The 12,273-nt window shown below is 34.2% G+C and overlaps 1 protein-coding gene across 2 annotated transcripts in view; it reads left to right on the forward strand.

Annotated features, from left to right (window-relative positions):
• The window catches only part of DENND4C (DENN domain containing 4C), a 125,514-nt gene that overhangs the window by 32,989 nt on the left and 80,252 nt on the right, over positions 1 to 12,273 (forward strand). For both annotated transcript variants that reach the window (XM_024747153.1, XM_024747154.1), the window contains exons 3-6: positions 5,541 to 5,793; positions 6,722 to 6,791; positions 8,697 to 8,866; positions 11,658 to 11,896. In XM_024747153.1, the coding sequence (XP_024602921.1) occupies positions 5,541 to 5,793; positions 6,722 to 6,791; positions 8,697 to 8,866; positions 11,658 to 11,896 (732 nt within the window). The remainder of the gene's footprint in view (positions 1 to 5,540; positions 5,794 to 6,721; positions 6,792 to 8,696; positions 8,867 to 11,657; positions 11,897 to 12,273) is intronic.

Here is a 12,273-nt window from a genome sequence, read left to right on the forward strand (position 1 = left end):
CTGTAAACTGGATGTTAGGTTTAAAGTCTGGATTAAATGTACATTAAATATTTTTGGCAAGAATACTCACATGTAGCGCTAGCATCAGGAAAGCATGTAGTGACAGATTGTCCCATAATTAGTGATGCTAAGTTCAGTCACTTGGTTAAAATGGTTAATTGCTTGCTATCTATTGTAAAGGCATTTTTATTTTTTCTGTTATTTAAGTAATTTGTGGAGTTGTGGGCATTGTTTAAATATCTTGTCCCCTAAAACCTTTTCACTTACTGTTTCCATTGGTCATTGCCTGAATTAGATCTTGTATGGGGGGATGTAAAATGAGACTTTTCTAACACTGTCATTTAAAAAATACATTTTTAATTGGCATTTTATTATAATGAAGAGCTTTCCTATTCTCTTGGCCTCATTTCTTTCTTTTTTTTTTTTATGTGGTACGCGGGCCTCTCACTGTTGTGGCCTCTCCCGTTGCGGAGCACAGGCTCCGGACGCGCAGGCTCAGCGGCCATGGCTCACGGGCCTAGCCGCTCCACAGCATGTGGGATCTTCCCGGACCGGAGCGCAAACCCGTGTCCCCTGCATCGGCAGGTGGACTCTCAACCACTGCGCCACCAGGGAAGCCCGTCATTTTTTTTAATGAGACAGATTTTTAAATTTTCTTTGAGTATAATTGAGGAACTGTGAATTTTAATTTATTCCGTTTGATAAAAATCAATTGCAATCCTTATTCTTTTTGCCCAAATTGTCCCAAGTTTGGCCAGTGGGAGCCCTTTCCAGCTGACTGCTATGTCAATCAAAATTTGGAGCTATTTGGATTCATTGTTACTGAGGTGTCTATTTTTTATATAAATAAATATATAAATCATGAGTTCATACTCATATTTCAACTTCAAATTTTAACATTAAAATCTTACTGAACTCATTTTGGATTGTATCTTGTTTCTCTTATGCTGAAAATCTTGGTTTCTAAATCATAAATATGTTACTTATTTATCTTATTTACATAAGGTAATCTCAAGTTATAGTATCAGTTTTACTACCAATAGTAATTCTGTTACTGAGTTCCTTGTCCCTAGAATAAAACCCATTAAGCATTTACAGAGTACTGTGTTAAAAAATTATATGAAATAGTTTTTTTATGTGGTTATATTACCAATTTGCTATGCAGTTAGGTTCATTTGTTCCTTTTTGTGTTTCATTTGTTTTAAAATTCTTTTAATATGGAAAATATTGTTGCGGTTCAAAACACATAAAAAGATATATTTAGAGAAGTATTGCTTCAGTTTCTGTTTCCTCTACTCCTTTCTCTATACTTTCTGCCCTCCCCTCCCCTTCTGTTTAGTTTCTGATTTATCCTTTCAGTGTGTGTTTTTACAGAAATAAACACATATGTGTGTATAGTTTTATTTCTTCCTCTTAAACAAAATGCAGATACTATGTACACTGTTTTATACTCTGTTTTTTCACCTAACACCATCTCCTGGGAACCACTCCATTTCTGAAAATGGAGATCTTTCTCACTCTTTTTTTTTTTTTTTTTTTTTTATAGCTTTGTAACACTTATTTGTGTGGATGTATCATACTTTATTCAGCCAGCCTCTATTGATGGACATTTGGGTTCTTTCCTATCTTGTGCCCTTAAAGAATGCTTTGGTGATTAATGTTGTGCATATGTTGTTACATATTTGTGGAGTTATATTTTCAGGTAGATCCTAGAAAGGAATTGCTGGGTTAAAAGATACATACATGCATAATTTTGTTAAATGTTACCAAATTTCCCTCCATTGTGATTGTGCTATTTTATCCTACCATCATCACTGTATGTGAGTGCTTCTTTCCCCACAATGCCATCAACAAAGTATGTGATAAGATTTTTGAATTTTCGTTAGTCTCACAGTAGAGAAATGGTATGTCAGAATAATTTTAATGAGGTTAAGTATTTATTCAGTGTTTAAGGACCGTTTTTTCTTTTGTGAACTGTTAATGTCCTTTGGCATTAACTGTTTGTTAATGTCTTTTTTAAAAACAGGTTTTTGATTAATTTATTCTTTTAAAATTCAGGATAGTGGTTTTCCTTAATGATGTAGTGATTGGAAGGGAGAATAATGAGAACCATTGGTGATTGTCTGTTTTTTGGTCTGGAGCTGGTTATACAGGTTTGTACACTTTATGCCAATAAACTGAATAATATGCTTAAGTAAAAAAATAAAAACAGGTTTTTGGTCTTTTTCTTGTTTTTTTTAAATGAGATATTTATGTGTTAGGAAGATGAACTTTTTGTAAAAGAGTCACTGGATGTTTTCTCCAAGTTTATTAATTTGTCTTTTTTTTAAATTGAAGTATAGTTGACTTACACTGTTATGTTAATTTATAAGGTATACAGTGTAGTGGTTGAATATTTATAGATTATACTCCATATAAAGTTATAAAATATTGATTATATTCCCTGTGCTGTACATTACAGCCTTGTAACTTATTACAAGTAGTTTGTATCTCTTAATTCCTTTTACCTATTTTACCCCTTCTCCATTCCTGTCCCCTTATAATTTGTCTTTTGACTTGATTTACAGCGTTTTTTTGTCATGTAAAGTTTATTTTATGAAGTTTATTTTCTTACTCTTTTCTTTTATTGCCTCTAGATTTTGAGTCATAGTTACATTTTTCCTACTGCTAGGTTTTCTTTTAGTATGTTTTCATTCTTTACATTACATATGTGATCCACTGGGAGCCCTTATTGTGTATAGTATGAACTACAGATAGAATTTTGTTTATTTTTCCCAATGGCAATTTGCTTATTCAAGCACCGCTTATTAAATTAAAAAGTCCATCTTTCCCTCAGTGTATTGAAGTGTCACCTTTATCATATACTAGATTTCTGTTCATTGTTCTTTCTATTTACTCATTTGCCAATACTATTTTGATTTAAATATGGAGGCTTTATAGTGTTATATTTACTTGGGCTTTAACAACTTCATTGAGCTATAATTCACATATCGTACAATTCAGCCATCTAAAGTGTACAATTAAATGGTCTTTAGTATATTCACAGAGTTGTGTAGCCACAGTCCATTTTAGAACATTTTCATCACTCTGAAAAGAAACCTTATACCCTTAGCAGTCACTCTCCAATACTCTTTCCTACTCTCTAGTCCTAGGCAACTACTAAATTACTTTCTGTCTCTGTAGAAATACCTGTTCTGGACATCTCATGTAAATGCAATCATACTATATATGGTCTTTTTTGTCTGGCTTTTTTCACTTAATATGTTTACAAGGTTCGTCCATGTTGTACCATGTATCAGTACTTCTTTGTTTTTATTGATCCATGATATTGTTACATGGCTATACTACAATCTACATATCCATTCATTAGTTGATGGACATTTGATTGTTTCCACTTTTTGGCTGTTGTGGATAATGATGTTATAAGCATTTGTGTACCAGTGTTTGCATAGATGTGTTTTCTTTTCTCTTGTGTATATACTGAGAAGAATCTATGTTTATTTTTCCTCTTGGGTCATGTGGAAAATCTATGTTTAACCCATTGAGGAACTGTCAGACTGTTTTCCAGAGCTGTTGATTTCCACCAGCATTGTATGAGGATTCCAATTTTTCTGACACTTGTTATTATCTGTCTTTTTTATTCTAGCCATTCCCATGAATGTGAAGTGGTATCTCATCGTGGTTTGATTTGTAGTTCCCTAATGGCTAATAGTATGTTCAAGATCTTTTTATGTGCTTTTGGACATTTGTATATCCTCTTTGACCAAATGTCTATTTAGATTCTTTGCCCATTAAAAACAAAGAAGGTGTTTTATTTTATTTTATTATTTATTTATTTTTTGCGGTACGCGGGCCTCTCACTGTTGTGGCCTCTCCTGTTGTGGAGAACAGGCTCCGGACGTGCAGGCTCAGCGGCCATGGCTCACGGGCCCAGCCGCTCCGCAGCATGTGGGATCTTCCCAGACCGGGGCACGAACCCGTGCCCCCTGCATCGGCAGGCAGACTCTCAACCACTGCGCCACCAGGAAAGCCCAAGATGTTTTATTTTAAAATAATTTTACTTTTACAGAAGAATTGTAAAGATAGTACAGAGAATTCCTATATATCCTTTGCCAGTCCTGTGCCCATTTTTAAATGGTGTAATTTTTTATATTGATTTGTAAGATTTTTTTTTTACATATTCTAGAAAGAATTTCCTAGTTAAATATATGATTTGCAAATATTTTCTCACAATCTGTGGTTATCATTTCACTTTCTTGATGGTATCATTTGTAGCACGGAAGTTATTAATTTTAATGAAGTCCAGTTTATCTGTTTTTCTTTTGTCATTTGTGCTTTTGGTGTCATATATAAAAAGGCTTAGTCTAACACAAGGCCACAAAGATTTATTTCTGTGTTTTTTTCTAGGAATTTTATAGTTTTAACTCTTACATTTAAGTGTTTGATCCATTTTTGGTTTTCTGGTGTGTAGTGTAAGGAAGGGGTCCAACTTTGTTCTTTTGCATTTGGATATCCAGTTGTCCCAGCACCATTTGTTGAAAAGATTATTCTTCTCCCATTGATTTATCTTGCAACTCTTGTCAAAATCAATTGACTGTAAGTGTATGGGTTTAATTTCAGACTGTCCACGTTATTCCATTGATCTATATGTTTATCCTTATTCTAGTACTGCACTGTACTGATGACTAGATTGGTAGTAAGTTTTGAAATGGGGGAGTATGAATCCTCCAAGTCTGTTGTTGTTTTTCCAGATTGCTTTGGCCTATACTGGGTCCCTTGCATTTCCATATGAACTTTAGGATTTTGTTGCCTATTTCTAAAAAAGAAGGCAGCTAGGATTTAGATAGTAATTTGACATCTAACCAATATTAAGTCTTCTTATCTATGACCATAAGATGACTTTTTATTTATTAGCTCATCTCTTTAAACGGTGTTTTATAGTTTCAGTCGGGATTTTTTTTTTTTTTTGCGGTACGAGGGCCTCTCACTGCTGTGGCCCCTCCCATTGCGGAGCACAGGCTCCGGACGCGCAGGCTCAGCGGCCATGGCTCACGGGCCCAGCCGCTTCGCGGCATGTGGGATCCTCCCGGACTGGGGCCCAAACCCTTGTCCCCTGCCTCGGCAGGTGGACTCTCAACCACTGCGCCACCAAGGAAGCCCAGTCGGGATTTTTAAAGGTGAAATTTTGACAGGAATTATGAAGGTAGATTTTGTGAAAACACCTGAATACTAGATAAAACTTCTGAGAATTGACCTGAGGATGATTGTGGTATTGCCCCTTTTTTGTTTCATATGTTTCTTGTAATAAGCAATAAAATCAAGTTGTTTGATCCTATTTACACTTCTAAAATTGTATTCTAGCTGTTGAAAAACAGGAGATTTATAATTCCCAAAGTAATTATTTTAGTTTTGGTTTGCAGTTAACATTTGGGAAACAAAAGGGGAGACCAAAAAAATTTATTTTGTTCTCAAGGAGAAAACTAGCCTTAACCTGACATATGTTAACTTATCTATTTATTTCTTCCCTCCCTGCCATGCAGAGTTTTATATGATGGGAAAGAAAGACTAATTCCAGGATGTGAAGTGATCCAAGCCACACCCTATGGTCGCTGTGCCAATGTCAACAATAGTTCAACTACTTCACAAAGAATCTTTATCACTTATCGAAGGGCTCCTCTAATTCGACCCCAGAATTCGTTGGCTGTAACTGATATCTGTGTTATCGTAACCAGTAAGGGAGAAACCCCTCCTCATACCTTCTGCAAAGTTGACAAAAACTTAAATTGCGGAATGGTAAGAATAAAGTTTCATTTCCAAAATTTCATACGAAAATTTTAAAAAAGTTTTTTGGACCTCTATTATTGGGCTTATTATTTACTCTCAGTTCATATTGTCATGATTTTTTTAATTACTTTTAGCTCTCTAATTTTTATGGTTCATAATAACTTAAAAAATCCTTAGCTACCTGATGTTTTAGAATAATTTCATCCAGAAAATAGATGCTTAAAGTCAGGGATTTTTTTTTTTTTGATATGTGTTAATACATTACACTAATGTACAGGTTTTGTTAGCTTTTGGGTTTTAGTGGTGTCTTCAAGGACAATTACAGGGAGATTGGGTCAAGACACCCTTTATATTTGTTTATTTTAAATATTGTAGTTTTCGTATTTATTTTAAAAGGGCTCTACTGAAGAAGAAAATGCAACATATACTTTGGATTTATAGTTTTATGACACTAAAGTTTACTGTTGGGTTATGTTTATTTTGAAAAACAACTTAAAGGAAACTAATATTAGCTTAAATGAGGTATAGGCAGAGATGACCCATGCACCCAAGACTATTAGTCAAGACAGGTTTGCCTCTGGAGATGATGACTTCATAGCATCTAGTGACCCCAGTCTTCCGTAGTTTGGGCTCAGCACCCACGTTTTGTGCTGTTTCTTTCAAATAGAGGCAGCCTCTGCATGATTACAGAATTGTAAAATTTTTGAAACAACCTTTGCATCAGTTTAATTTTCGTGGCAATGTTTTTTTATTCCTTTTCTTCTAGTGTTTTCAGTTTCATGTTTTGCTATATTGTATACTATATATAGTCTGTTTGATAAACATGTTTTAAATAGACTTCCTTGAGGAAATAATCAAAATCTTTAGAAGACGTTCAACAAAATCAATTTATTATCACTCTTTTGTGTTTTTTTTAAACCTAATTTATATTTTACAGTGGGGTTCCAGTGTGTTTCTGTGTTATAAGAAGTCTGTGCCTGCGTCCAATGCAATAGCATATAAAGCTGGTAAGTAAATGAAAAATAAAAGGTCTCTGTATTGTTGCACACTAACATTTGGTTAGAAGAGACAGTGGATGCTCCCTTATACAGTCTGTGGAATTGATCTATTCATAAATTGAATTATCTGTAACTTTAGCATGTAAAGGCATAAGTTTTCCTAAATACATTACATACTACAAGATACATTAGTATTACTCCCCACCAATAAAAATATACTGTTAATTAAATGGAAAATTTTATTCCAAACAAGCATTTGTGGAATAAACATTCAATTTTAGTCTACACTAATAGATATAATAGTTGAGTGGAAAATATTTACTCTCTGACCTTTTATATTTTGGCAGTCAGAAAGGTGTCAAACTACATCTTTACTTCTTATATATTTCCTTCTCTTATCTCTGTGTGTCTGATTTGAAAGCACATGTTACTTGCCATGAAAGGTGGAGTTGCTTCCTTTCTCCCTTGTTGCAAAGAATCAGCTATATGGAAGAGAGGAGAACCTTTTCTGCCATGAAGTGTTTGAGAAATCTATCGCCACATTCTTAACTGCACAGTAAAGTGTCAAGGGCTGTAAAGATTTAAGTGTGACCTCTTCATCCCACTGGTATGGTGGGATAAAAACTGAAAATACAGGTATGCTCCAGTTGTAAATAGAAGAGACACTGGAATACTTCTTCGTGAAAAGAAGCAGTGTCAGTTACTTTTTATTGCGCACAATTTTTGGAATAAAGTTTTACTTCAGGGAAGTCAGGCAAATCCATATATGAGAAATCTTAATTGTCCTCATAAAGACATTCATACTAATGTATCAAATCATTTAATATAAAAATAAAGGCAACAATTAACAGTTATAAATTTCAGTATCGCTTTAAAATGTAATACTGTTAATATTGCTGTAATGTGTTGATTATATATGATTTCCTTAGAAGTTTTTTTTTCTTTTTGGTGGTGAGAAAGTGTCACTTAAAGAAAACGTATAGAAACAAGTTTTGTGAAGGTGTTCAGGTATTTGATATAAGACACATATTTTAGAATAAAGAATTTTGTAGACTGAATTTGGACTCAAAATTCTGCTACTGACTTTCAAGTGCTTAACCTAGGGGTGGTCTGTGTATTAGAGATATTAGAGGCTAATGAATTGATGCCATGTAGCTACTTTATTCTGGTCTTTGTTATGCTTCTCACAGTGCCCCCTGCTCCTGCTTCCTTGATCTCGCAAACTCTGTACAGAAACAAGAGTTTCTGTCTCATTTACTTTTCATGTTACATTCATTTTACACTGCTGCTCTCTCAAGAAAAGTTTAGGGGCTGTGATAATTTCTGCTGCCTTGGCATTATTTCATAACACTTGTCCCTTCCCTGAATTTTTTTTTCTCCCCACAGAAGACTAACTGAAATAGTTGATAAATTTCCCTGTATGTTTCTTGCATTCTCTAAGATGTTGGCAGTATGTAGGGAAAATACATTAAGATTGATGATCCTGTTGAATAGAGTTTTAACTAGTATATTTAATACATTTTAATGTTACAGTGAACTTTAAGTCCATGGGTAAAAATAAATGGTAAATTTGTTATTTATTTTAATTACTGATATGGCAAGAGAAAAACTGATCTTGAAATTTCACACAAATATTTCTGTAGAATGTGCTATTAAAATATCCTATTAATATGTAATATGTAAAATATCCTATTAATATGTATCCTATTAATATGTAATTAGTAACTATTTGAAAAAAATTATCGGGAGTTCCCTGGCAGTCCAGTGGTTAGGACTTGGCGCTTTCACTGCTGTGGGCCCGGGTTCAATCCCTGGTCAGGGAACTAAGATCCTGTAAGCCGTGTAGCACAGCCAAAGAATAAAAAATAAAAAAATAATAAATAAATAAATATCATTATGTCCTTTCTCCAATAGGTTTAATTTTTAGGTATCCAGAAGAGGACTATGAGTCATTTCCGCTCTCGGAATCTGTCCCTCTCTTCTGCCTTCCGATGGGAGCTACAATTGAATGTTGGGATCCCCAAAGCAAATACCCGCTTCCAGTTTTTTCAACTTTTGTCCTCACAGGCTCTTCTGCTGAAAAGGTATGTTTTTTCCTCTTTTATTAAACCTATTTTGTCCATGTTTTTAATCCATAAAATGATTAATGTAGGTTTAATGTGAATGTTAGGATTATTTGAACACAATACATTTCTGTTTACATTTGCACTTCAATGCCCAAAGTGAGAAGTCTACATGAAAATTGGGATCAGGATGCTGATACCCCTGGAGTGTCTATAGGAGCACATATAAAGTCTCTGGAGAGATACCCTCAAAACCCAGGCCTCAAGATGAGATGCTAGTGAAAGTTAGAAGCCATAGGTACCATAGGAAGAATCAACAAGACACAGAGCTGGATTACACCCTTAAGATATTGAAATGATAGAATAACAATATCAAAGATACTATAAATTGAATATATAATTGAAATGATTCAAGACCTAATAGAGGGGCTCAGAACATCAAGGAAAGAACAGGATATTTTGAAAAATCAGTAGACAGGTTGGAAAAAGAATCAAATGTCTAGAAATGAAAATATCCATAAAATTAAAAATGTAATGAATGGTTTAAGCAGCAGATAAGTCATACATGAAGGAAGAATTAATGAAGTGGAAAATAGGTTATCTTGCAAGTGGCACAGGAATACATAAAACGTAAAAGGAGTTTAAAAATGCAGAGGATAGAATCAGATGGACCAACAGATATTTAATGAACCCCAGAAGGAGAGACTAGAAAAGGGAGAGACAGCATTTTAAGAGCTAGTGGTTGATTGAGAGTTTTCCAACGTTGATGAAAAACTGAGTTTTTCAGGTTAAAGATACACTCTGAATCTTCAGCAGAAAAAAAATAAAAGTATAAAACCACCTGTTTTCATATTATAGTAAAATGATAGAATACCAAAGACAAAAAACAACCAGAAAGAAAAGACATACTTACTTATAAAGGTATAACTATTAATTGATGGCTAATTTCTCAACAACAACAGTGAGGGTCATGAGACAAATAATACATTAAAATTGAGGGAGTAAGTGAAGATAGTTTAAACAGTATGCAGAAAGCGCTAGCCATAAAAGAAAAGATGAATAATAGGACCTCACTGGAGTTAAGGACATCTGTTCATTCAAAGGTACCATTAAGAAGGTGGAAAAGCAGGCCCCAGGCTGGGAGAAAGTAATGTGATACTGTAGGTATTCCATAAGGGTCTTGTATTCAGAATATTTAAAGAACTTCTATATTGTCAGCAAGGGTAAGAAATAACTCTGTGGCCCAACAGGTATACACCTGAGCATATCCCAAGAGAAATGACTATATATATTCTCCAAAACACATGTATATTTATATACTTTATTGGTAATAGCCAAAAATTCAAAACATGTATAAACAGTAATAATAACATAGAATGATAATTTAAAATAAAAAAGAGATGGCAAAAAAGCAATATTAGGAAGTAAAAAGTAAATAAAACTACAGATCTAGTAGAAATTTAAAAATTGAACTTTCTTAGGAAGTTTGATAGAATAGCCAATTTTATTGAAATGTGTAAGTAACCAAGGCTGGCTCTTATGGAGCAAACAAAAATAAATCTGTGTCCTCATTCTCCAGTCTTCAGGTTTACAGCCACTGTACTGAAGATGATAATTAAGGTTAAGTGTCCAGCAGAGTGTCTGGAACATAGTAAAATACTCACTAAATGGAAGGCCAGTACTATATTGACTGGATTGCTTACAAGTAAGCTAACTGTTTAGCTTAATAATCATTTATAGTTTCTTCCATTGAAAGCAATAAATATAAATGAATATTTTAATATCTTCAAACACTTAAGCATTACCAAAGTTACTTTGACCAGTAGAGAACAACAAATCCTCATTGTGATGCTTTTGACATATTGCTTGTTAAGAACCCCAGAGATGACTTTGAAATAATTGTATCTGAGAGTGTTATTTGTATCTGTAAAGACAAGGGTTAATGTGATATAACAGACACACACATATATGACATATATACATACACATATGTATATAGTGACTAAACAGTTAAAAGATTTATAAAAGTATCACTTAGCCATTTCCAGAGCGTTTTCATCACTCTAAACAGAAGTTTCTTCTACTCCTATCCTATGTCTCTCTTTTCTACTATCTGTCTCTACCAATTTGTCTATTCTAGGTAGCACATATAAATGGAATCATATAATACTTGTCTTTTTGTGTCTGGCTTATTTCACTTAGCGTAATGTTATCAAGGTTCATCCATGTTGCAGTATTTATCAGAATTTGATTCCTTGTTAAGGATGAATAATATTCTCTTGAGTGTATATATAGTCAGCCCACCGTATCCAGGGATGCCCAACCTGTGGATCCGGAGGGCCGACTGTACTACATCATTTTATATAAGGGACTTGAGCATTCGTGGATCTTGGTATCCGCTGGGGGTCCTGGAATCAACCCCCCTCGAATACTGAGGGATGACTATACCACATTTTGTTTATCTGTTCATCTGTTGATGGACATTTGGGTTGTTTCTCTTTTGGTTATTGTGAATAATGCTGTTATGAACACTGGTGTACAAGTATTTGTTTGAGTCCCTGCTTTCAATCCTTTTGGGTATATACCTAGGAGTGAAATTGCTGGATCATAGGGTAATTGTTTAACTTTTGGAGGAGCTGCCAAACTGTTTTCCCCCATAGCTGCACCATTTTACATTCCCATCAACAATGTTTGAGATTTTCTTTTTCATTTACCTGTCATATGCACTCTAAGCAAATACTTCTTTTGGAAAAAGAGAAATTAATTTTTAAAAACACTCAAATTTTACAATGGAATTTTTTTTACTCTGTAGGTATATGGAGCTGCCATCCAGTTTTATGAACCTTACTCTCGAGAACTTCTAACAGAAAAACAGCTTATGCAGCTGGGCCTGTTGACACCTGTGGAGAGAAAAATGGTCTCCAAATCCATCAATTCAAACAAATGCATTTGTTTACTCTCACACTGGCCTTTTTTTGAAGCTTTTAGAAAATTTCTCATGTTTATCTACAAACTTTCTGTGTCTGGACCACATCCTCTTCCCATTGAAAAGTATGTATAATGATTTGAAGGATGTCTGGTGAAAAAATTGGATGTATATATGTACATTTCATTGTTTACCTGACTTCAAGCATCAGAGTTGAAAGGGAAGGAGAGTCACATTCTACTTTTTACTTGATCCCTTCTTCACCTGAGTCATTGACTCTGAATTTAAAATTGAGGAGTGGTGGTGAGGATGACCAGATAAAAATCTTCTGAGAATTCAGCTGAGGAAGAAACTTATATATATACATTATATTGTATGTGTTCTTCCTACTCATTCTTAAATAACCAAGAGAAAAATAGCTGTTGTTGCACACACACCCCAACTATCCAAATGACCATTGCAAGTTAAACATCTCTAAACTGATGTAGAAATTAATGGTGTT

This window comes from Neophocaena asiaeorientalis, unplaced genomic scaffold (assembly GCF_003031525.2).
Source record: "Neophocaena asiaeorientalis asiaeorientalis breed wild unplaced genomic scaffold, Neophocaena_asiaeorientalis_V1.1 scaffold260, whole genome shotgun sequence".
In the NCBI taxonomy this organism is placed as follows: domain Eukaryota; kingdom Metazoa; phylum Chordata; class Mammalia; order Artiodactyla; family Phocoenidae; genus Neophocaena; species Neophocaena asiaeorientalis.